The sequence below is a fragment of the Pristis pectinata genome, chromosome 16 (genome assembly GCF_009764475.1).
Source record: "Pristis pectinata isolate sPriPec2 chromosome 16, sPriPec2.1.pri, whole genome shotgun sequence".
Taxonomy (NCBI): domain Eukaryota; kingdom Metazoa; phylum Chordata; class Chondrichthyes; order Rhinopristiformes; family Pristidae; genus Pristis; species Pristis pectinata.
In genome coordinates, this window is record NC_067420.1 from 8037859 (window position 1) to 8064655 (window position 26797).

General features: G+C 45.8%; 1 protein-coding gene across 1 annotated transcript in view; it reads left to right on the forward strand.

The window, feature by feature from the left end:
* Nucleotides 1-4756: 4756 nt before the first annotated feature.
* The window catches only part of LOC127579065 (tumor necrosis factor receptor superfamily member 5-like), a 95355-nt gene continuing 73314 nt past the window's right edge, over nt 4757-26797 (forward strand). The window contains exon 1 of the mRNA XM_052031700.1: nt 4757-4999. Within this exon, the coding sequence (XP_051887660.1) occupies nt 4958-4999 (42 nt within the window). The 5' untranslated portion in view covers nt 4757-4957. The remainder of the gene's footprint in view (nt 5000-26797) is intronic.

A 26797-nucleotide genomic window follows, 5' to 3' on the forward strand; every position in this document is an offset into this window, starting at 1 on the left:
AATGTGCCAAAAAGCTGTTTGCGTCCATGGTCGGAGCAGGCTGACCCTCAGTGGGTCAGGCTGCATCTGTGGAGGGAAATGGACACTCGACGTTTCGGGTTGAGACCCTTCATCTGACTCCAGTCCAAATGAAGGGTCTTGACCTAAAATGTCAACTATCCATTTCTCTCCACAGATGCTCCGTGACCCATTGAATTCCTCCAGCTTTTTGTGTGTTGCATAAGGAATGACTGACTGGGCCCATGAAATGATAGCACAGGGGAAGAGCACAGAAGCAAAGCAATGACAAAGTAATCGAGACAATGCCTGATGAGATCAGATGGTGAACGATGACTTCTGCTGAATTTTGCAATCATCCTGACACGGAAATATGTTGCTAGTCCCGTTGTCACTGGGTCTAGATCTAGGAACTTCCTCCTCAACAGCCCCGTGAAAGCACCTTCACCAGAAAGACTGCAGCAGCTCACCACGGCAATTTCAAACAATGATTCATGAACAGCAATAAATGCTGGCCTTGCCTCCAATGCCCAGATCCTAAAAATTGAAAGAAACACATATTTACACCATATAAATCCTACTGGAGATCGAACTGGGAGTGCTGTAGAACTGAGATTTGAAATCGCTGTGGTGCATTAACTAGGGTGTAACTAAGAAACTATGAAGGTTAAAAATGTGCTAATGACTCTCTGACAATCCACAGGGCTCATCCTCCGTCCCTCACTACGTACATGGAGGAACTGGAAATGAAACAGAAAGATTCATGCATGGGGGAATTTCCTTCTGAAGAAGGAAAAACCCACAGTCCAACAAAATGGAGTTTATTTCCCTCAGAGAAATTAGCTGCTATAAATACAATCCAGCAAGGGCTCTTATTATTGTATAACTCAACTATCAGTCGGAAGGTCATGAGTTTGCCCCACTCCAGAGGCTGGATGTATAACCCATGCAGAATGGGGGGCCGCTGTCCTTTGAATGAGATGTTACGCCAAGGCCTTGTCTCACAATTCAGGTAAAACAACAATATCCCGGGCATTGCCTCTCACTCATTTTATACCACTTCAAACAGATGAACTCGTTGGCAGCTCTGTGTTACTCACAGGTTTACAGACACAATGGAACTAAGAGTAGATGGCAGAGCTACGGGCCTGTAAGAGAACACATAAGGAGCTAAACACAAGTTTTCCTCTTCAAAGGACTGTACTGTGACAGGGATTGTACCTTGGGCCATGCCTAGTCCTGTCCATCAAAAACCTTCCTCTGAGGTACAAATACACCTCCACATATCCAAAGAACTCACATTATCCATCACAGCCAATGACCTTTGACATAAGGTCACAGGCGTGTGAAGAGGCTCACCTAGAGAATGCACACTGGCATAGGCCATTTGGACAAACTTCCTAGTTCTCTGATGTAACTTGATGTGGCTGTTGAACCGTGAAAAATGCAGCTACAAATTTTCACCAGACAAGGCCAGAAAAGCTGCAATTACTCACACAGCAGGGGAACAGGCTATTCGGCCCACCACGTCCATGCTGACCAGTGGGAACCCATCTGTATCAATCCCATCTCCAAGCACTTGGCCCATAACCTTCTATGCCTGGGTGATTTAAGTGCACGTCTAGGCACTTCTTTAATGCTGTCAGCGACTCTGCTTCCACCACTCTCTCTGGCAGTGTACTCCAGGTACTCACCACTCCCTGGGTGAAAAAAGTCCCCCTCGGATCCCCTCTAAATCTTTTACCCCTTACCTTAAATCCATGTCCTCTAGTTTAATTTATCTCTGATGAGGGGAAACGTTTCATGTAGTCTACCAATCTGTACCCCTCTTAATTTTATAAACCTCAGTCATGTCCCCACTTAACCTCCTGCACTCCAGGAGAAACAGAACCAGCCTTTCCAGTCTCTCCTCATAACTGAAACACTTCATTCCAGGCACCATCCTAGTAAACCTCCTCTGCACCCTCTTCGTCTCTATCACATCTTTCTTATATTGTGGTGACCAGAACTCCACCCAGTAATCCAGCTGAGGTCTGACCGATGTTTTATAAATTGGAGCACAACCTCCTTGCTCTTGTATTCAATGCCCTGACTAATGAAGGCCAGTACCTCATATGTATGCTTAACCACATTATCTACCTGTGTTACCACCTTCAGGAATCTTTGGACTTCCACGCCAAGTTTCCCTTTTCTTCAATGTTCCCTGAGACCAGACCAATCATAGTGTCTGCCTTAGCCTCATTAGTACTCCCAAAATGAATCACCTCACATTTATCAGGATTAAACTCCATCTGCCATTTCTCAGCCCATTTCACCAACACATCGATATCACCCTGTAGCCTAAGACTACTCTCCACATTGTCAACAACTCCACCAATCTTTGTGTCATCTGTGAACTTGCTGACTATGCCACTTACATGCATATCCAAATCATTCATATATATTACAAACAGCAAGAGTCGCAGCACCAATCTCTGTGAAACACCACTCGTCACAGGCATCTAATCATGAAAACAACCCTCTACCATCACCCTCTGCCTCACATTGTCAAGCCAATTTTGGATCCAATTTGCCAACTTGCCCTGGTTCTCATGGGCCCTAACCTTTTGGACCAATCTCCTATGTGGGATCTTGTTGAAGGCCTTACTGAAGTCCATGTAAACCACATCTACTGCACTGTCCTCATCAATACACTTTGCTACCTCTTCAAAAAATTCAGTCCGATTAGTCAGGCAAGATCTGCCCTTGACACGACTATGCCTGGCCATCTCTGATCAATCTCTGCCTTTCCATTCATCCTGTTCCTCGGAATCTTTTTTCTAATAACTTCCTCACTACCTGATGCGAGACCCACAGGTCTGCAATTGCCAGGGTTTTCCCTGCAGCCCTTCTTCAAAAAGGGGACCACATTTGCCATCTTCCAGTCATCTGTTACCTCACTCGTGGCCAGCGGAGATATAAAAATCTCAGCCAAAACCCCAGCAAGCTCTTCCCTTGCCCTCCATAGCAGCCTGGGATAAATCTCATCTGGTCCTGAGGACTTATCCATGTTTAAGCCTGCTAAGGCATTGATCACCTTCTCTTTATCTGTGATGATTTATGCTAGGCTTTCACCTTGTTCTTTGCTGAGTTCTCCAATTATAAAGTCCTTTTCCTTTGTGAATATCAATGAAAATTATTCATTTAGGACCTCACCTACACCTTCTGGCTCCACACACAGATTGCCCCTGTGGTCCATTCTGGGCCCTACTCTTTGCCCTCCTAATGTTCTTTATAAGCATTTATCTACACTTTTTAAACTCTTGATAGGCTTTCCCCATCTTTAGTTCCTTCTACCTGCTATATGCTTCCATTTTCTCTTTATCGAACGCTTGATTCTTCTCAATAACCAGGCTTCCCTGTAATTGTTACCTTTGGCTTTCACTCTTACAGGAACAAGTTGGCCCCAAACTCTTGCTATTTCCCCTTTGAATGCCTCCCACTGTGCAGATGTAGACTTACTTGCAAGTAGATACTCCCAGTCTACCTTTGCCAAGTCCTGCTTTATTTTAATGAAATTAAGCCTTCCCCCAATTTAAGACCTTGATCCCAGATCAATCCCCATCTTTTTCCATAACCACTTTGAAACGTACAGGGTTATGGTCACTATCTCCAAAGTGCTCCCCCACTGACACTCCCTCCACCTGACCAGCTACATTCCAAATGCAAACTAGTAGAACATTGTCTCATATTTCACTTGGGTAGCCCACAACGCACTAGTATGAACACTGAATTTTCCATTTTCAGGTCACGCACACCCATGTCTACCAGTCCACCTAGGTTCAGCTTTGTTCAGCTTTTCTTTTCCCCCCACCACTTAGCTTTGTTACACTCTCCCACCTGGATCTGGCTCCATCTGCCCATCATCCCCCATCTCAACCGGTTCCACCTATCACCCGTCGGCCCCGGTCTCATCCCTCCCTCTCACCACTTTTTACTGGCTACCTTCGCTCTAGAGTCTCAGTCCTGATGCAGAATCTTGACTGTCTCTTTGGTGAATTGCTGATCTTCCAACAGCACTTGATGATTGGTATGTAGCCCCGGGAACAGCCCATTGATTGGAGAGTCCTCTGTTATGCGGTTGCTTGGGGTGAACTTCGACAAGGACTCTTGCATCCCTCTCCAGACCTATAGTCCACAAAGATGGGAGCGATCGTCTCATCCTCATCACAGTTGTCCTGACGTTAGTGTGGGTTGGGAATGAGATTCCAACCAATCCATCCTGCACAGTTGGTCTTCCGGCACAGCGAGATGTCCGTGAGGGAATGCTGCTGACTGGCATATTCCAGGCTGCAGGAGCGCGGGCTGAGGGAACGCACTGAAGCTGGGTGCAGCCAACGCCAAGGCTCTGTGGGGAAGAGACTGAGTCTAGGGTCCTTCTGCTACTGCTAAGCCCTGTTGCAGAAGCCCCTCAAACACCAGAAGCTTGTATCATCCCAGGAGGCCACATAAGGGGCAATTGGTGCTCTGCACACATAATGTCTCGGTCGGCATGGACGAGTCGGGCCGAAGGGCCTCTATGACTCTAATGTACACACACTACCATTGCATAGAACCAGTAATAGTGGAATGAACAACCTCAGTAAAGACCAGTATCAAGCAACAAATGTAAAGAGAGTCTCGCACGGCGTTCGTTTTGTATTTCTTGCATATATTTTTTTTACGAATTACATTTATTTCTAAATATAAAAACAATCCCTCCGCTCGACCCGCTGAGCTGTGGGAAACGTTCGGCTTGGTGTTTCTTCCTGCGGCAGTGTGTTTTGCTCCATATCGTTGTCCCGCCAGGGAGCGGAGGTGGACGGGGAGGTGGGGCAGCGGGGCTGGGACATCGCTCCCCGCCCCCCGGGGCTGCTCGCAGAGTGAGGAGGAGGCGGAAGTCGGAGCGGGCACGGTCGGAGCGGCGACACGGCCCGCCGACATGGACTGGCTCGTCGCCTTCTTCTGCAGCGCTGCCCTGCCGGTGAGTGGGGGCGAGAGGCGGCGGGGGAGGGGGGAGACGGAGACGGGGTCGGGGAAGAAAGAGAGGTAGAGGGGAGAGGTAGAGGGGAGGAGGGAGTAGAGGGGAGGAGAGGGGAGTAGAGGGGAGGAGAGGGGGGTAGAGGGGAGGGGAGGGGGGTAGAGGGGAGGGGAGGGGAGGGGGGTAGAGGGAGGTGGGGGTAGAGGGGAGGGGAGGGGAGGGGGGTAGAGGGAGGTGGGGGTAGAGGCGGGGGTAGAGGGAGGGAGGGGTAGAGGGAGGGAGGTAGGTAGAGGGGACGGAGGGGCAGAGGGGGGAGAGGGGAGGGAGACGGGATAGCGAAAAGATGGGGAGGGGGGAGGGAGAGAGGGTGGCGGGGGGGGGGGCAGACAGACAGAGAGAGAGGAAGGGAACAGACCCACCGTCCCGGACTGTTTCATTTCTCCCCGCCCCTCTACAGCAGGGGCCACATCGGTCTGTTGTGTCCATGTTTCTAGTGGGGGGGGGGGGGGGGCGGTGGTGGTGGTGGTGGTGGCGGCGGCGGTGGTTGTGGGACACCGGGCCCAGCTGGAGGGATTTGTTGGGAATAATCCGCTTTCACTTTCGACTCTCCTCCTCACCAGCTCCCGCCGCCCCCGTCACCGTGAACAGTGCAAGTCCTGTCGCACGGCCACACTGGCAGTCAGGCTGCTTCCACTGTGGCTCCCCACTTGTTGATAATGTCTCCGCAGATCTCCCGGCTCTTCCTCCTCCTGTAACGTACTGTGCTGTTGCTGCAGAAATCTAACCTTCACGGCATTTACACCCTGTGTCTGCATGCCTGTGACAATAAACTTGAACTTCACCCCCTCCTCACCTGGATAAACCTATCACTTGCCAGCTTTTGCTTCTTTTTCCCTTTGTCCCTTCCCCTCACCTCTTTATACCGGTTATCCCCCCCTCTCTTTCAGTCCAGATGAGTCTTTACCCAAAACGTCGACTGTCCATTTCCCTCCATGGTTGCTGCCTGACCCGCTGAGTTCCTCGAGAATTTTGTTTGTTGCTCCAGGTTCCAGAATCTGCAGTCTCTAGTCAAAGCATGTCTATAGTCCAGGGTGACAGGGGTCCCTGGGTTGGAACCAGGTCTCTATGGACTTAAAGGATGGCATAGGGCGAAAATTACCTGCCATTAAATATCCTTCAATGAAAGGCAGGGTACCTACCTGCCATTAAGTATCCTTCAATCAGATCATTTGGCCACTTCTTAAGATATTAAAATATTTATTAGTCACATGTACATCAAAACACACAGTGAAATGCATCTTTTTGTGTTACTGAGAATGTGCTGGGGGCAGCCTGCAAATGTCGCCACTCTTCCGGCGCCAACATAGCACGCCCACAACTTCCTAACCTGTACGTCTGTGGAATGTGGGAGGAAACCGGAGCACCCGGAGGAAACCCACGCAGACACGGAGAGAATGAACAAACTCCTTACAGGCAGAGGTGGGAATTGAACCCAGGTCGCTGGCGCTGTAATAACGTTACGCTAACCGCTACACTACTGTGCTGCCAATGTTGCAACATTGCTGTTAATTGCATCAATGACTGTCCTCTGAAGTATCCTTGCCTAAACAACGTGCATTAGTGTCTTTTAAGTTCACTGGAGGGGGGTCTGTGGTTTAATGTGTCAGGTATAAAGCAACACTTCTGACAGTGCAGCACTCCTTCGGTGTGCAGCACTCCCTTGGTGAGTAGCACTTCAGTGCCAAGGAGTGACCTGTGTGGAGGTAGATGGCTTAAAACAACGTGGCAGAACCTTGTCGAAGTGTGGTTGTGCTCCGGAGACTTCTCACATCCACTTCTACAGAGAAGTCTGAGAAGGAAGTGCACGTCCAGCATGAACTAACTTGGAGACCATTATAGAACATAGAACACGACAGCACAGTACGGGCCCTTCGGCCCATGATGTTGTGCTGACATTTTATCCTGCTCTAAGATCTATCTGACCTTTCCCTCTCACATTTCCCCCTATTTTTCTATCATTCATGTGTCTATCTAAGAGTCTCTTAAATGTCCCTAATGTATCTGCCCCCACAACCTCTGCTGGCAGTGCGTTCCACGCACGCACCACTCTCTGTGTAAAAAAAAACACAACTCACCCCTGACATCCCTCTTATACCTTCCTCCCATCACCTTAAAATTATTCCCCCTCGTGTTAGCCATTGTCGCAATGGGAAAAAGCCTCTGACTGTCCACTCAGTCTATGCCTCATCATCTTGTACATCTCTATTGTCCCCTCTCATCCTCCTCCGCTCTAAAGAGAAAAGCCCCAGCTCGCTCATCCTATCCTCATAAGACATGCTCTCCAATCCAGGCAACATCCTGGTAAATCTCCTTTGCACCCTCTCTAAAGCTTCCACATCCTTCCTGTAATGAGGTGACTAGAACTGAACACAATACTCCAAGTGTGGTCTGACCAGACTTCTATAGAGCTTCAATATCACCTCGCGGTTCTTGAACTCAGTACCTCGTCTAATGAAGGCCAACACTCCATACGCCTTCTTAACAACTCTATTGACCTGCGTGGCAACCTTGAGGGTTACATGAAGCTTAGTTTGTAATGGTAAAGAATTATGTTTTCCCATATTTTGCTGTTCTTTGGTCCCACTGTGACGCTATAGATAACAGAGGGTGGGTGTGGGTTAGACTGTCTACCAGTTTGAGTGTGATAAGATGTACACAGAAAATACAATAGTTAGCACCAGTATCCACAGTTGTATCCAAATAATAGCCATTAATTTTCTGACAGACTGCAACTCGGTTTATAAGCTCCAGTTCACATTTATTAAAGGAAAAGGTCAAATTTGGCAGACTTTCATATAACTTGCAGCTTCTGTTTCAATATAATAAAATATCCTTTGTTTGGATCAAATCAAATGTGCAAGGCTTGTACAGGAAACTGAACAACCACTGAGGCTGCAGTGGAGAAAGCTCTGTACTGCCCAGAATTACTGTATATCTTGCTTTGAGGTCTGAACTGAGACAAAAGTAGAATCAGCACCCTTCTTTTAGAAATAGATAAAGCTACTGATCACAAAAGATCTGAGGGGCAGATGACAAGCCTCAACGTGTTTCCCTGTCCTAAAGAACACACCCATGAAGGAAAATATTGTCAAACAATACTGGAACATTCCTACAATGGCAACACCAGCTACGTTTTATCAAAGCACAGGAAAGTTGTATAGGTCACAAGGACAAACAATTTGAATGAACTTTGCTGCCTAATAGACCCATAATATAACTCTTTGCCATTCCAAACCAAGCTCAACGTAGCTTGCTGTCCTGGGGAATGCTGTGTGTTCAGCTGCTCCTCAATTTTATCTGTGGAAGTAAATCTTTGCTTTGGATCTAAGAACAAGTCTCTGAAGCTTCACCAGACCTTGGCACGTTATTTTATTGAAGGAAATAAGTGTTAACTGAAATAGCATCTGCATGCAAATCCTATGTCCAAATGTTTAAATAAGTTAATTAACTCAAAGCAAACCCCAGCAGTATGCATCTGGGGTTGGTCTTATGTTTGGAGTGTCAGATGTGGGGACCCTGGGAGACTACGAGACTCCCCGATAACTACATCTGCGCAAAGTGCACCGAGATGCGGCTCCTCAAGGAACGGATTGAGAGTCTGGAGCAGCAGCTCAATGACCTTCGGTTGGTTAGGGAGAGCGAGCAGGAGATAGACAGGAGTTATAAAGAGTCTGTAGACAGCACCTCAGTGGCGGTCCCCCTCAAAAACCGATATCTCATTTTAGATTCGTTGGAGAGGATGACCTGATAGAGGAAGACCTCAGCAACCGGGACCTTGGCACCGTGCCTGGTACTGTGGTCCAGCGGAGGAAGCGAAATGCAGTGGTTATTGGGGATTCTATAGTAAGGGGTACGGATAGCAGATTCTGCGATACCGACAATGAGTCTCGGATGGTGTGTTGCCTTCCTGGTGCCAGGGTACAGGATATCACGGACCGGGTCCAGAATATTCTGAGGGGAGAGGGTGAGCAACCAGAAGTCTTGGTACATGTAGGTACCAATGACATAGGTAGAAAAAGAGAAGAGGTCCTGAAGGAGGAATACAAGGCATTAGGGAGAAGGTTGAGAAGTAGGACCTCAAGGGTAGTAATCTCAGGTTTACTACCTGTGCCACGTGTCAATGATAGGAAGAATAGAAAGCTCTGGCAGATGAATGCGTGGCTGAGTGACTGGTGCAGGGGGCAGGGCTTCAGATTTTTGGATAATTGGGACCTTTTTTGGGGGAGGCATGACCTACTCGCTAAGAATGTGTTGCACCTAAACTCCAAAGGGTCCAATATTCTGGCGGGAATGTTTAATTTAGTTGTAGGGGAGGGTTTAAACTGATCTGGCAGGGGGATGGAAACCAGGATGTTAGGTTACAAGATGGTAAGGTAAGGGAGGAAGTTTATAGAAACAAGTCCAATGAGGATGGCAAGAAGGACAGGCAGGTGAGAAGTCAGGATAATTTGCTGAATAATAGAAGTACAACAAGTCAGGATGTTAGGATACAGAATGTTAGGAAAGGGGATGAGGTATATAGGAACATGTCTAAGGTAGTATGTAGTGAAGATGTTAAGAAGGATAGACAGGTGGAAAGTCAGGATAATCTGCTGAACAATAGAAGTACAACAAAATCAATAGCAGATACCGGACTAAACGTACTATATTTAAATGCACGTAGCATTAGGAATAAAGTAGATGACCTAGTGGCACAACTACAGGTTAATAAATACGACATTGTGGCAATCACCGAGTCATGGCTTTATGACGGATGTGATTGGGAACTGAATGTCCAGGGGTACACAGTGTATAGGAAGGATAGGCGGGTAGGCAGAGGGGGAGGTGTGGCCATGATGGTTAGTAGTGATATAAAATCAATAGAAAGGAAGGACATTGGGTCAGAGGAGGTGGAATCCTTATGGGTGGAGCTAAGAAATAGCAGGGGTAAAAGGACAATAGTAGCAGTTATATATAGGCTCCCTAATAGCAGTCAGCAAGTGGACGATAAGTTGCAGTTTGAGATAGAAAAAGCATGCCAGAGTGACAATGTGAAGATAATTATGGGGGATTTTAACATGAAGGTGGACTGGGAAATCCAGCAAGGCGGTAGAACTCAGGAGAGTCTAAGGGACGTTTTTCTGGAGCAACTTGTTGATGAGCCCACCAGGGGATCAGCTGTTTTGGATTGGGTGCTGTGTAATGAACTGGAGGTGATTAGGGAACTAAAGGTAAAGGAACCACTGGGAACCAGTGATCACAATATGATTGAGTTCAGTTTCAAGTTTGAGAAGGAGAAGCTGATAACTGGTGTATCGATATTTCAGTGGAACAAAGGAAATTACAATGGTATGAGAGAAGAGTTGGCCCAAATTGATTGGAAGAGTAAGCTAGCTGGAGGGACGGTGGAGGAGAAATAGAAGGAATTTCTGCAGGAAATAAGGAAAATGCAGGATCGATATATTCCAAGAAAAAAGGTTTTTAATGGAAAAAAGGCACAAATGTGGATAACGAGAGAGGTGAAGGCTAAAATAAAAGCAAAAGGGGCGGCGTACAAAGAAGCAAAAATTAGTGGGAAAACAGAAGACTGGGAAGCTTTTAAAAACCTGCAGAGAGAAACTAAGAAGGTCATTAGGAAAGAAAAGATGAATTATGAAAGGAAGTTGGCGGATAACATTCGAAAGGATACTGAGAGTTTTTTTAAATACATAAGGAGTAAAAGAGAGACATGGGTTGATATAGGACCAATTGATAACGGTGCAAGAGGTATTGTAACGGACGATAGAGAGATGACAGAGGAATTGAATGAATATTTTGCATCGGTCTTCACCGTGGAGGACATCAGCAATGTGCCAGTTAGTCAGGAGTCTCACGAAATGGAACTGAGTTCAGTTAAGATTACTAGGGAGAAGGTGCTAGGAAAACTAAATGGGCTAAAGACTGATAAGTCTCCTGGACTGGATGAGGTGCATCCCCGGGTTCTGAAGGAGGTGGCTTTAGAGATAGCGGAGGCATTGGCGATTATTTTCCAGGAATCGATAGATTCCGGCATGGTTCTGGAGGATTGGAGGGTCGCAAATGTAGTTCTGTTGTATAAGAAAGGTGGGAGGCAGCATAAAGGAAATTACAGACCTATTAGTCTGACATCAGTGGTGGGAAAATTATTGGAATCTATCCTCAAGGATGGGGTTACGGAATACCTAGAGGTGCAAGGCAAGATAGGTCCTAGCCAACATGGTTTTGTGAAGGGAAGATCCTGCCTGACCAACCTATTGGAGATTTTTGAAGAAATCACAGGTAGGGTGGATAAGGGAGAGGCGGTGGATGTTGTGTATTTAGACTTTCAAAAGGCCTTCGATAAGGTGCCTCACAAGAGACTGATTAATAAGATGAGATGTCATGGAATTATGGGTAGGATAGCAGAACGGGTGGAGCATTGGCTGGTTGACAGGAAGCAAAGAGTGGAAATAAAAGGATCTCGTTCTGGTTGGTTACCGGTTACTAGTGGTGTGCCGCAGGGGTCGGTGTTGGGACCGCTCCTTTTTACCTTGTACATCAACGATTTGGATAATGGAATAAATGGTTTTGTGGCTAAGTTTGCGGATGACACAAAGATAGGAAGGTTGCAGAGGGACTTAGAGAGTTTAGGAGAATGGGCAAGGAAATGGCAGATGAGATTCAATGTAGGGAAATGTGCAGCTGTACACTTTGGAAGCAGAAATAAGCGGGCAGATTATTATCTAGGAGGAGAGAAAATCCAAAGCACGGAAGTACAAAGGGACTTGGGGGTACTCGTGCAGGATACCTTAAAGGTTAACCACCAGGTCGGATTGGTGGTAAAGAAAGCGAATGCTATGTTGGCATTCATTTCGAGAGGTATAGTGTATAAAAGTAAGGAAGTGTTGATGAGGCTCTACGGGGCACTAGTGAGGCCTCATTTGGAATATTGTGCACAGTTTTGGGCCCCACATCTTAGGAAGGATGTGCTGACGTTGGAGAGAGTTCAGAGGAGATTTACGAGGATAATTCCAGGAATGAAAGGGCTTACGTATGATGAGCGTTTGTCGGCTTTTGGACTGTACTCACTGGAGTACAGAAGAATGAGAGGGGACCTCATAGCGACATTTAAAATGTTGATAGGAAAGGACAGAGTAGATGTGGCTAGGCTGTTTCCCTTGGTGGGTGAGTCCAGGACCAGAGGGCACAATCTTAGAATTAGAGGGTACAGTTTCAAAACAGAGATGAGGAGAAATTTCTTTAGCCAGAGGGTGGTGAATTTGTGGAACTCCTTGCCACGTACAGCAGTGGAGGCCAGATCAGTGGGGGCGTTCAAGGAAGGGATAGATAGATATCTAAATAGTCGGGGTATCAAGGGATATGGGGATAAGGCCGGAAATTGGGATTAGAATGGTTTTTTTTCTCCCCATTCCCCATTTCTTTTTCCCTTTTCCTTGGAGCAGACTCGATGGGCCGAATGGCCTCCTTCTGCTCCCTTGTCTTGTGATCTTGTGATCAAACACCTGGCTGAATGAGTTTATGGGAAATTACTGACAATTGTTGCAGAGACAATTCCAGCATGCAAAAGAAGAAAGCAGAGAGTCAGGGCCATGGCTGAATAGTAATATGTCATTACTCTCATTATAAAAATACCATTCAATATATGGTGAAACCTGTTATCTCCCTATGAAACCTCCTATGAAATTGTAAACATTTTGAGAAAGCCCAAAATATGAACCAGGGATCAAAAGGCAATGGCCCACCCATTGCTTCAACAGAAGCACATTCCTCTGCAAAACCAGATGAGCAAGCTCGAGTAGAATCCACTGAACCCCAAACTCACAGTGAAGAACGGAGACACAGGAGAATGCAGATGCTGGAATCTGGAGTGAAAAATAAGCTGCTGGAGGAACTCAGCGGGCCAGGCAGCATCTGTGGAGGGAAATGGGCAGTCAGTGTTTTGGATCGAGAGTCAAGATACCAGGTCCTCCAGCAGTTTGCTTTTTACTCACAGTTAGAGTGATGAATTTCTCCAGCTTCACCCTCTCACCATTTTAACCTTTGAAACTGTTGAAGTTTGAACAAATTTAGACTTGTTTTGAGCATTTGATATTGATCTTGTGCTTTAGTTACCTGTATTTTGTTTGGAGGACTGGTGTCTTTAAAACAAAAGGCTCCTTCCACATCTTTCCAACCCAATATCTCAGCTTCTCTACCTCGTTACATTGGTTGGAGAGAGAGGACCCTCAACGGGTTATTGATGTACCTCAGAGATCCTTCAGCTGCTGGTCAGAATTGTGGGAAGTGTGGATACTATTGAAGGTGGGAAAGTGGGTTGTGACTCCATAGAATCTGTTCTTAGAAAGAAGGAAATATCTGTAAACTTCAAGCATTGTGGTGGTCCTGCCATTTTTAGTCTATCCACTCTGTGTTATCAGTAGGATCACAGCAAGACCAAAGTATTGCTCTTTTCTTGTGCCCAGTTCAACAACAAGTGGCCCATGATATTACCTTTTGTATTCTGGACTTGTGTCTGAACAGTGGTGTGTGAACTGTATAAGAGCAGAGTGAGGCATTGACGAATGATGGCCACTGTTATTGATGCTTATGGCTTGAGCTGTTTGTACTGGCATAGCATTGTATTTGCCACTGCTGGCATCAGTTGGGACTGTCAGAAAAACCGTTGGTTAGAATTAATGCTTCATTTGAAGCCTCAGTCAAACCACAGGTGGAATATTGTGTTTAGTTCCGGGCACTGCACCTTCAGGACAGATATTTCAGAGATGGAGGGCCCACCAGGATGACACTGGGCTTAGAGAAGGTTAAATAATGCATGCCAACAATAGTCCTTTCGTTGAGTATTATTTTTAGTGCTGATCTGATTGAGGTATTTAAAATCTCTGAAGGATTGGGTGGTTAGGGTAAACCAACTTCCTCTGGTTGAAGGAGCCAGAAGCAAATAGGGTCTTTCAAGAGACTGTTCGATAGGTACATGGAGCTGAATAAAATAGAGGGCTATGGGTAAGCCTAGTAATTTCTAGGGTAGGGACATGTTCGGCACAGCTTTGTGGGCCGAAGGGCCTGAATTGTGCTGTAGTTTTTCTATGTTTCTATGTTTCAAAGGAAATATTGCGTAATGCAGTTCGAGTGAGTGGACCAGCAACAAGGTCTGAGGCACTTTATCATTCAAACTAGAGGAAATGTTGAACGTTCTCCCCTGGAGTCAGTGATGCTGAGTCAATTGGAACTTTCAGAACTAGCATCGTTAGATTGGTGTTGGGTGAGAGTGTAAAGGGGTTTGGAACAAAGGAGTTAAGAGGCAGTTCAGCAATGATGTAGTTGAATGGTGACCAGATTGAGGGATGGATGGCCATTTCCTGGTCCTAACATTACCATGCAATATGCTGTATGTGCACACTGTGCTGAACTCGTAGTCATAGTGTTATACAGCACACAAACAGGCCCTTTGGCCCAACTTGTCCATGCTGACCATAATGTCTTTCCGAGCGAGTCCCATTTGCCTGTGTTTGATCCATATCCCTCTAAACCTTTCCTCTCCGTGGACCTGTTCAAATGTCTTTTAAACTTTTTAATTGTACCTGTCTCTACAGCTTCCTCTGGCAGCTCGTTCCATATCCCCCACCACCCTCAGGTCCCTTTTAAATCTTTTCCCTCTCACCTTAAATCTATGACCTCTAACTTTTAATGGATGCATGAATGGAGTGATACGGATCAAGTGCAGGCAGAAGAGATCTAGTTTAACTTGGTATCATGGTCGGCACAGACATCGTGGGCCAAAGGGCCTGTTCCTGTTCTATGTTCTATGGTTTTAGGCTCCCCTACCCTGGGAAAAAGACTGACCATCCATCCACGTTATCTATGCCCCTCATATAGCTCCATAAGGTCAGCCCTCAGCCTCCTATGCTCCAGGAACAAAAGTCTCAGCCTCTCATAACTCAAGCTCTCCAGTCCCAGTAACATCATAGAGAGATACAACATGGAAACAGGTCCTTCAGCCCACCTTTGATCTCCCATTGTTACAGTAATCCTACCCTAACCCATTTTATTCTCCCCACATTCCCATTAACTCTCTCAACAACCACCCCCCCCCCCCCCCCCCCCCACCACCACCACCACCACCAAGATTCTGCTACTCAACTACATAATAGAGGCAATTTATGGTGTCCAACTGATTTATCAACCTGCACATCTTTGGGATGAGGGAGGGAACTGGAGTGCCTGGGGGAAACCCATGTGGTCACAAGGAGAACATGCAAACTCCACACAGGTTTGCTGATGCATGCTATGTGGTGACTCTCTATGGTGGATGGAAGATTTCAGAGCAGACACAAGAGAGTGAAATCTGGAGCAACACTCAAAGTGCTGGAGGAACTCAGCAGGTCAGGCAACATCTATGGAGGGAAATGGACAGTCAACATTTTGGGAGACCCAAAACATCGACTGCTGATTTCCCTCCATAGATGCTGCCTGACCAGCTGAGTTCCTCCAGCACTTTGAGTGTTGCTGGAAACTATTTGAAAGCATCTCTCTAGACAAGTAACAGAGTACTTGGTAAAAGGAATGGTTGTGATTTACATATTTTACTTAAGCTGACCATGATTAAATGAAAGAAAGACTTGCATTTATCTAGCTTCTTTTATTGGCCATTTGCAGATCTCAATGTGCTGTAAAGTCAGTGAAGTACTGTGAGGTCATTGCTGTAATGTAGGAATCAGCCAGCTGCATTTCACATTGGAAATGACAATCAACAAACTGCAGATGCTGCAAATGGGAGATGTCGGAAGGGCTGGCACATACTCTGTGGGCCAAAGGGCCTGTTTCTCATGCCGCATGACTCTGTGACACACACGCTGCACAATATTTCACATAGCTACATTCCATAAACAGTAACATGCAATAAGGAAGACAATCTTCAGTGTCATTAATAGTGGTTGAGTAAACATCAGCACAACACTGTGTGTATCTCTGCTACTCTTGCACGATCTCCTAGTATCCAGTTGAGAGACCAGACAGGGTCTTGGTTTACTATTGATCCAAAAGATTAATGTGTTAGGTGAGACTTCTGTGCTTGGATCTCTGGAGTGAGACAGTGTAGTTAAGTCTTGTGACTTACGTTCTGACTCAGAGCTAACAACTGAACTGTGGCTGCCTCTGATGGCAGAGCCTGGAATTTCCCCTGAACTCGTTCCTCTCCTCACGTTCATCTCTGTGAAGTTTTGAAGCTAACGTTATCTTAAACTCCAGCTCCACTTTTCATAAGTTTTGCAAGATTTAAAAAACCTTGACAGTGAAATGTGATTCAAGTGTATTCCTGGAAGAGGAACACCAGCTGGTTCCAACCAACTGCAGTTAGGGTGTAGATCCTGTGGAGCCTGTACGTGAGGGAGAGATTGCACTTGTGCCAGAGAGGGACTAATATCCTTGCAGGGAAATTTGCTAATGCTACTTAGGAGGGTTTAAACTAGATTGGCGGGGAGGTGGGACTCTGAGCAGGAGCAAGTCATGGGATAAAGGAGTAGCCAGCGAGAGCAGGTTTAGTAATCAGGAGAGCCAGGGGCACAGGAACGGCAGGGAAAGGAATACCTAGTTAAACTGCATTTGTTTCAACGCATGAGGTTTAACAGGGAAGGTAGACCAACTCAGAGCGTGGATTGGCTCTTGAGGACTGTGATGTTATAGCTGTAACAGAAACATGGCTGAGAGAAGGGCAGGACTGGCAGCTCAATATTCCAGGATACAGATGCTACAGATGTGACAGAGGTAGCGGTAAGTGAGGAGGGGGTGTAGCCTTTTTGATAAGGGAGGACGTAACAACAGTGCTTGGAGACGACGTTCTTGGAGGATCGTCCAGTGAGGCCATGTGGGTAGGACTTAGAAACAAGAAGGGGAGGGTCACTCCAGTGGGGCTATATTATAGAACCCCCCCCTCCCACCCCCCCCTGTAGTCAGCAGGAACTTGAGGAGAGCTGTGTAGAAAAATTGCTGATAGTTGTATGAATAATAGGATTGCATTAGTGGGACATTTTAGTTCCCCTGATATTGACTTGGCCACCCAGAGTGTTAAGGGCCTGGATGGGGTGGAATTTGTGAAATGTCTCTAGGAAAGTTTCCTGAGTCAATATATAGAGGGACCTACTCGGGAGGGTGCAATACTGGACCTTCCCTCAGGGAACGAGGTAGGGCAGGTAATTGAAGTGGCAGTCAAGGAGCACTTTGGCTCTAGTGACCTTAATTCTATTAGCTTTAAGATAGTGATGGAAAAGGATAGGACAGGTCCACAGGTCAGGGTCCTAAAATGGAGCAGGGCTAATTTTGGGGGAATTAGACAGGATCTAGCAGAAGTTGATTGGGTGAGCCTGTTTGAAGGGGAAGGAGTGAATAGCAAGTGAGAGGCTTTTAAGAGTGTGACATCAAGAACCCAGGGGCAGCATGTTCCTGTTGGGGTGAAGGGTAAACCTGGCAAGTTTGGGGAGCCTTGGCTGATGACAGATATCGAGGCTCTGGTCAAGAAAAAGAAGGAAGCAAACATTGGGCTTAGGAGGTCGGGGATGAGTGAAGCCCTTGATGATTATAAAAAGATTAAGAATACTCTTAAGAAGGAAATCAGGAAGGAAAAGAGCACATGAGATGGATCTGGGAGGTAAGGTTAAGGAAAATCTCAAGACATTCTATAGCTATATTAAGAGTAAAAGGGTGGCTAGGGAGAGAGTAAGTCCCCTTAGAGGTCAGCAGGGCCGCCTATGTCTTGAGCCACAGGAGATGGTTGAGATTTTTAACAAATATTTCTCCTCTGTTTAACGAGGAGCAAATCATGGTTGCTCAAGAGATAAGGGAAACAAGTCAAGATGTTTTGGAGGAAATTCATATTACCAGGGAGGAGGTATTTGCAGCCTTATAGCACATTAAGGTGGATAAATCTCTGACCAAGTGGATCCCCAGACTTTATGGGAGACTAGAGGAGAAATTGCGGAGCCCTTATGGAGATTTTTGCTTCATCGTTAGCCACTGGTGAAGTTCCTAAAGACTGGAAGGTGACTAATGTTGTTCCGTTGTTTAAGAGGGATAGCAAGGACAGGCCAGGGATTTACAGGCCGGTTAGCCTGATGTCAGTTGTGGGGAAGTCACTGGAGGGAATTCTGAGGGACAGGATCTACCAGCATTTGGATAGACAATGTCTGATTAGGAGGAGTCAGCATGGTTTTGTGCGTGGAAAGTTATGCTTGACGAACCTTTTGGAGTTTTTTTTTGAAGAGGTAACCAAAAAGGTAGATGAGGGTAGGGCAGTGGACTTGGACTTTAGCGAAGCCTTTGTGGTCCCACATGGTTGGCTGGTCTGGAAGGTTAGGTCCCATGGAATCCAGGGAGAGCTAGTTACGTGGATTCAAAATTGGCTCGGAGGTAGGAAGCAGAGGGTGGTGGTGGAAGGTTCTTTCTTAGAGTGGAGGCCAGTGACTAGTGGTGTGCCGCAGGGGTCAGTGTTGGGACCTTTTATTATTCATTATTTATACAAATGATTTGGATGCGAGTACACAAGGCTTGATGAGTAAGTTTGCAGACAACACGAAATTAGGAGGTGTTGTTGATACTGAAGAAGGTTATCGTAGATTGCAGGGGGATCTAGATCAGTTAAGGAAATGGGCCGAGGAGTGTCAAATGTACTTCAATACAGATAAGTGTGAGGTGATGTATTTTGGAAAGTCAACTCAGCGTAGGACTTATACTATAAATGGTAGGGCACTAGGGAGTGCAATGGAACAGAGGGACTGAGAAGTACAAGTGCAGAGTTCATTGAAAGTGACTTCACTGGTAGACAGGGTGGTGAGGAAGGCGTTTAACATGCTGGCCTTCATCAGTCAGGGCACTGAGTATAGGAGTTGGGACCTTATGTTGCAGTTGTATAAGTTGTTGGTGAGGCTGCACTTGGAGTACTGTGTACAGTTTTGGTCACCCTGTTATAGGAAGGATGTGGTTAAACTGGAAAGAGCGCAGAGAAGATTTTTGAGGGTGTTGCCAGGACTAGGGGGCCTGAGTTATAGGGAGAGGTTGGCCAGGCTAGGTCTTCATTTCCTGGAATGTAGGAGAATGAGGGGCAATCATAGAGAAATATTTAAAATGATAAGAGGCATAGATAAGGTGGATGGGTAACGGTCTTTTCCCCAGGGTAGGGGAGTCCAAAACTAGGGGGCATTGATTTAGGGTGAGAGGGGAAAGATTTAAAAGGGACCTGAGGGACAACTTTTTCGTCCAGAGGGTGGTAAGTATATAAAATGAGCTGCCAGAGGAAGTGGTTGAGGCAGGTACAATAGTATTATTTAAGAAGTACATGGAGGGGCGGGGCTTTGAGGAATATGGGCCAAAAGCGGAAATTGGGACTAGCCGGGTGGGCACCGTGGTCGGCATGGACTCGTTGGGCTGAAGAGCCTGTATCCATGTCGTATTGCTCTGTAACTCTATGAGCATTCTCAGATTGGGGTTAAATGAAGATCTGTCTAGTACCTCAGACTAGTTCACCATGGTGAAAAAAATTGCCGCTGGACTAGTCGATCATAGTGGGCATCACAGATGAGCTGAAGTATCATCCTGTGAGCATGTCTGCCCATGTGTAAGCTCCAGGCACACTGGCCGGCCAGGATTTGATGAGGAAACGCAGGATGAACACATTAAAAACAAGGATTCAGTTTGGATCTCTTGAGGGGAATGCAAGAGTGGACACCCTGTGGGATGTGGGGAGTGCTCACTCAGCTGCTTGTTGCTGTACTCTCATCAACACAGTGTTGCAGCTGTGGCTGGAGATATTCCTGGCACTGGCTCTAAACTGAGCTCCCTCTTCCAGCTGTCCTACACAGCCAAATCGCCTTGTTTCTTCAACTGGGAATACTTCTCTGAAGTTATACAACAGAGTAAATGAAAACTTTTTTTTAATGGGTATTTAACTTTTCCTCCGCAATTCACAGCAGAAGCCAGAAGGTTATTCATCATGCAGGAGCTTGTTTATTATCCAGGAAATTCCAAGACAATCCCACAGGGCTTGCTTTTACCTTGGCAAGCTCAATGTTCATTGACCCAGATTTCTCTTGAGAAGGTTGTGATGAACTACCTTCAGTTTCAGACAGAGGTTAAACGTGAACACATTGGTCTCAAACCAGCCAACCTGGTAGTAGGTAGATTTTTTTATTGATAATTTGGTGGTTTCATGGACAGTCTTTCAGTTACCACCTCTCTTTTGCAAATTCTGGCATATTGACTATGAACTGAATCTAATTTCCACAGCTGCGATGGTGAGATTTAAGTTCATGTCTTTAGATGATTATATCTGACTAAACCACTGCACTGCATTTCTCTATTTGTGTCATGTCTTTAGTTTACGTCTTTGTGTGGCTGATCTAGAAGCACTGTGTTTTCGCCAAGCACAGTTTTGAGGTTGTTCAAAGAGGAGTTTAGCATGGCCAGAGGTAAATACATGAACCAAGTGGACAAAAGTTGACCATTGTAGCATAAAGCAGAGAGCAGCAACTAAAGTTGACCATTGTCATACAGAATGTGGCATAGTTGGGGCTAGAGGCTGATAAATAAACCTAATGGACTAAAGTCGATGATACTCACAAGCACGCTTTTGCTGAATTCGACAGGCTGGTTGGGCTTCTGTGATCTGTATTTAGAGTTAGAATTGCTTCTTATTTTTGGTTTTGATTGGGAACATTTTGTTTTTGGTTATTGTGTGGCAAAGGTTAAAGTATGTTTAGTTATTTTTGATTAAGTGCATGTAATGTGACTGTGATCCTTGATGGGACTGTGATGCAGTGAGTTCCAGCCTACCGCACTTGCTGTTTCCATCCCAGTGTGCAGCAGGCTTGGATGTATCTCATTGGATGCTCACCGAGGCAGAGAAGATCACAGACCAAGTGCTAGTAAAAGGGGATAGTATAGCTGGGTGGTGATAGTCATGTGATAGCCCATTTCAGAATGCTTATCATTGGCTCCCATTGTGGTTATTTGCAAAAGAAATAAATATGTTAATTTTTGTGATAAATTGCAATTAAAATGAAGAAGACAGTGGTGATACCTGCACATTCAAAGTTGTCTTTTCCTGGTTTGTGTTCCCCAAGTTGTCCCAGTCATGTCACAGATTAATATTTTCTTAATATGTATCTCAAAAAATTGTGACTGGGCACAATTTGAAAGCTGTAATCTTCAATCAAAATGCACGTTGATATCCTAAAATTTATTGTAATACAATGTTAATGGTTGTAAAATTAAAACAGAATTCCTTAAGCACATCTTTGGAGGTGTTTTCCCAATAATTCTTGATTAAAACTCAAAAAAAAATCAAGACCTATTTATATTGTAGGTCACCTTACTCAGGACTGAAGAACACAGTTCTAGAGTTCGTTCTTTTAAACAGGTTGGAGGGAACCGCTTGTGCTGCTACACAGCTCCAGTGACCCAGGTTTGATCCTTAGGTGCTGTCTGTGGAGTTTGCATGTTCTCCCTGTTACTGCATGGGCTCCCCTCGGTTTCCTCCCACGTGCAGGTTGGTAGTTTAATTGCCCCTAATGTAGGTGGTGGTAAGTGAACCGGGGGAGGGAATGAGGAGAAGTTGATGGGCATATGAGAGAGAAAAGAGGTTTCAGGGAGATAAATTGGATTTATGGGACTAATGCTGTGATCTGGCTTAGACTTGAGGGGCTGAATGGCAAGAATAATTGAACTGCAACCTTGTAGATACCTTGGCAATTAGCACAATCATGGATGACACTTTGAGAACAAACCAAAAGCTGATGGAGCACGTAATCTGTCCCTGAGAAGACTTCATGGTGACCTTACAGAGGTTTATAAAGTCATGAGGGGCATACAGGTGGATGGTCACATTCTTTTCCCCAGGGTAGGGGAGTCTAAAATTAGAGGACATAGGTTTACGGTGAGAGGGGCAAGACGTAAAGCGGACCTGAGGAGCAAGTTTTTCCACACAGAGGGTGCTGGAAGTGCCAGTGGAAGTGGCAGAGGGGGGTACAATTACAGCGTTTAAAAGACATTTGGACTGGTTCATGGATAGGCAGGTTTAGAGGGATATGGGCCAAATGCAGGCAAATGGGACTAACTCGGAAAGGCATCTTGGTCGGCCTGTTTTAATGTTGTATAACTCTTTGACTCCACGGCATATGTTCATCTTCGAATGACTCCAAGAACGTGGAATTGACATGGGCAGAGCAGAGAGAAATCTGTGGATTCCGGTCCAGCACTCCTTTCTATTCCAGATTCTGGCCACTAGTTACACACGTGTAGAGACTGTAGTGACGGAGACAAGAAGATGAAAATCTGTGGTAGGTGTTGAAGTGGTGATAGGCCTCGCTACCCAAACTTCCCAATATTTTCCAATGCCATCCCACCCAATTTCAGGGAAGAGTAAAAAAACAACAAAGGAACTTCAATATGCAGCACTTTTTTCTTGATAACTCATAGTGCTTTACGCTCTGTGAGATGCTTTCCAAACATTGGCACTTCAATGTAGCAGAAATGGTGTTGGTATTGGTTTATTATTGTCACTTGTACTGAGGTACAGTGAAAAACTTGTCTTGCATACCGATTGTACAGGTCAATTCATTACACAGTGCAGTTACATTGAGTTAGTAGAGAGTGCATTGAGGTAGTACAGGTAAAAACAATAACAGTGCAGAGTAAAGTGTCACAGCTACAGAGAAAGTGCAGTGCAGGTAGACAATAAGGTACAAGGTCACAACAAGGTAGATTGTGAGGTCAGAGTCCATCTCTTCATATAAGGGAACCATTCAATAGTCTTATCACAGTGGGATAAATGGACACAGCAAGATTGAAAAATAGCAATGAGCTAATAATCTGTTCTACTGCAGGTAGTTGAGGAATAAATATTGGCCAAGACGCAAGTAGGATCATCCCTGTTCTGTTTTGAAAATTGTTGTGGAATCCTTATGAGAGAGCAGCAGGGCCTTGGTTTTATACCTAATCTGAAGGTGGTTGTCAGACAGTACAGGGAGGAGAGTCAAGGTCACCGTGTGATGGATCACAGGTGGTTAAAGAAATTTGGTGCTGTTACAGGATTTGCGATTAAACGCAGGCCCTTCCAAGATGCTACATGTAAAGGTAGAAACCATGCTTTTTTGCTCAGGAGTTCAATGTGCATTCATCTCCCACAAACTTTAACACCATCTCACCTGCAAAACCACAACACTCAAGAGGAAACTACACAAAACATCTGATATACACTTTGGGAAGCATCTCCGCCTCGTTTATATTATCTCACACCTCCCTTCCTACTTCAATGGCAATTTCACTTTCCGTTTTACAGAAATTTTGCTTTCTTTTGGATTTATCACTCCACTTGTTTGTCCTTGCCTTTCATCCAAACCATTCCCTTTTTTCTTATTTCATCTCTTATACACTCTTTAATTCTCCTCTCCCTGTATCCATATGCCCAGATTCATTTGCCCAAACTGAAGCTCTGTAGACCACTGCAGCCAAATTTGGTAGTAAAGAAGGCAAATGTAACACTGGTATTCATTTTGAGAGGAGTAGAACATAAAAGGAAGGATGAACTGCTGAGGCTTTAAGAGGCATTGTTGAGACCGCGTTTGGAATATTGTGAGCAATTTTGAGCCCCGTATCTAAGGAAAGATATGCTGGTCCTGGAGAGGGTCCAGAGGAGGTTCACAAGAATGATCCCCGGAATGAAAGGCTTAACCTATGAGGAGCGTTTGATGGCTCTGGGTCTGTACCCCATGGAGTTCAGAAGGATGAAGGGAGATCTCATTGAAACTCATTGATGGGCAGGCACAGTAGTGCAGCGGTTAGCGTAACGCTATTACAGCGCCAGCGACCCGGGTTCAATTCCGGCCACTGTCTGTAAGGAGTTTGTATGCTCTCCCTGTGTCTGCGTGGGCTTCCTCCGAGTGCTCCGGTTTCCTCCCACATTCCAAAGGCGTACGGGTTAGGAAGTTGTGAACATGCTATGTTGGCGCCGGAAGCGTGGCGACACTTGTGGGCTGCCCCCAGAACACTCTACGCAAAAGACGCATTTCACTGTGTGTTTCGATGTACATGTAACCAATAAAGAATAAAGAAAGAAATTGTTCTAAAGAAGAAAGAAACCTAACAGATACTGAAAGGTCTGGATAGAGTGGATGTGGAGAGGATGTTTCCATTAGTGGGAGAGTCTTGGATCTGAGGGCACAGCCTCAGAATAAAAGGACGTCCCTTTAAAAGTGAGATGAGGAGGAATCTCCTCAGGCAGAGGGTGGTGAATCTTTGGAATTTGTTGCCACAGAGGGCTGTGGAGGCCAAGTCATTGGGTGCATTTAAGGCAGAGATTGATAGGTTCTTGATTGGTCAGGGGTTTAAGGATTATGGGGAGAAGGCGGGAGAATGGAGTTGGAAAAAAAAATCAGCCATGACTGAATGGCGGAGCAAACTCAATGGGCTGAATGGCCTAATTCTGCACCTTTATCTTATGGTCTGAATCTTGCTTCCCTGGTGTGTGATGCTGGCCATTGCCACTGGCGACACAGCATGTTGAAATGGTAGCAGGAGCACCACACTCCAAGCAACACCAGGAGTTTATTCAGCCTTCAGACCAGTTCCAATATTTGTTTGGATCATGGCTGCTTTATCTCAGCATCAGTTACCACCCCCCCCCCCCCCCCTTTAGTTTTGTAAGAAAATAGGAGCTGACTAGGCCATTCAGCCCCTCAAGCCTGCCAGCCATTCAATACAATTATGGCTGATCTGCCCCAGGCCTCATCTCCTCTTCTGTGCCAGTTCCCCATAGCCTCAATTCCCTGATCTTCCAAAAATGTATCTACCTCCTCTCTAAAAATACCTCCAGTGATCAAACCTCCATAACCCTCCAGGTTAGTGAATTCCAGAGATTCGCCATCCTCTGAGAAGAGATTGCTGCACACCTCGGTTTTAAATGACCAACCCCACGTCCTGTCATCTAGTACCATCTTATTTTAATGCTTTCCCATGTACTGGCACTGTTCACATCAAGTAAAGAGTGACCTCGTCCTATGTATCTCATAAAGGCACTCCAAAGCCTCCCCCATTGATCTAGAGCAAACGGGGTGTTGAGGGGTAGATGGTGGGACAACTCTGCACTTTGTGAGGTGCTGGCCTTTGCTCACTGATTGCCCAGTCTTGGCTGAGATCAGAAGTTGTGAGGAAGCATTGCAAGTGCCAGCCTGTGCCTTCCAACCACTCCACGCCACTGTACACTGAATGGTTACACAACAGGTTTTGCAGTCAGAACAACTGTTGCATGGTAGGGATCAAGCCGAGGCTGGTTGATGGCGCTACTGATCAGATCCAGCATTGCCCACAGGCGTAGATCTCTCCTGACTCAGTCCGGATGGCAGTGATACGGTTCGTCCTCCCAGCTGAGGAGCTGGGCTGGTGGGTCAGCCCATTCCAACGTCTGGCAGGTGTTTAAAGTTGAACAGGATGAAGTTGTGATCGTTAATTGTCTGATCTTACTGAGTTATCCCTTGAATTAGCAACCTTCTTGTCGCTATTTATTCAGGTTTTGTTGAGGATGACATGTTAAAGTTAGAAAGAGTTTGGTTGTCAGCTTGCCAAAGTAAGCTGTGATAATGGGAATTCAGGATTAAAGATCCAGGATAAGACTATTGAACGGTTCCCTTATACAATGAGATGGACTATGACCTCACGATCTACCTTGATGTGACCTTGCACCTTATTGCACTGCACTTTCTCTCTGGCTGTGACACTTTACTCTGTACTGTTATTGTTTTTACCTGTACTACATCAATGTACTCTCTACTAACTCAATGTAACTGCACTGTGTAATGAATTGACCTGTACGATCGGTTTGTAAGACAAGCTTTTCACTGTACCTCGGTTCAAGTGACAATAATAAACCAATACCAATACCAAGGAGCCCTTGCTAGTCCCTGTTCTGACATGTCACATACTGAATAGCAATTCAGAGGTTATTTTCTCTTGAATTACTTTGTATGTCAGTTCCTCATCCTGACTTATCCCTGGGGCCTTGTTCTTTCTCCTATTTTCAGGCCTTCACTTTCAGTGACCCCCATTGCCCATCTCACACTCCTGCCCATGTGTGTGGTGATGGTTCAGCTCTCAACATTTCATACCCTCCTGCCAACCACATCCCTTGGTGCTCAAGGCTTCCAGCTGTTTCACAGTTGAATGCCTGAGATCTTGCTACTCCACACTCTTGAATAGATTCCCGTGATTTCTTTCAATGCAAACCAATGCACTTTCATAGGCCCAGTTTTCACAAGGTCTCCTGCCTGCTAGGCTTTGCAGGAATTGTGAATACCTACATTGATGTGCTTGGCTTGTGTTTATCAATACAATCAGTTCCTTGTCAGAGTGTAATAAGTGATATTACACTGCCCACCCAACACACACACACAATTACATGGAGCTGCAGGCTCTTTAGAGTTGGCTGCCATCTTGCTGCAGAATTAGAGCTATGGAAGATCTGAAGTGGAAGAGAAGGCCAGAAGCCAGCCTCGCAAGAGTAGGCCTGAACTAGTCTGGGGTGTGGCGTAAGAGTTGCTCCTGATGCACGTGTCCAGAGAGGGGAGATGTACTCTGTTGTAGATCACTTCCAGGTGTTGAGTTGAGCAGCTTGGGATGGGGAGCACCTGACAACGTAAATGTAAATGCTACCAACTGGTTGAGTGCTACAGGAAGTTTAATTATTTCCTGAGATGAACATGTTGTGAC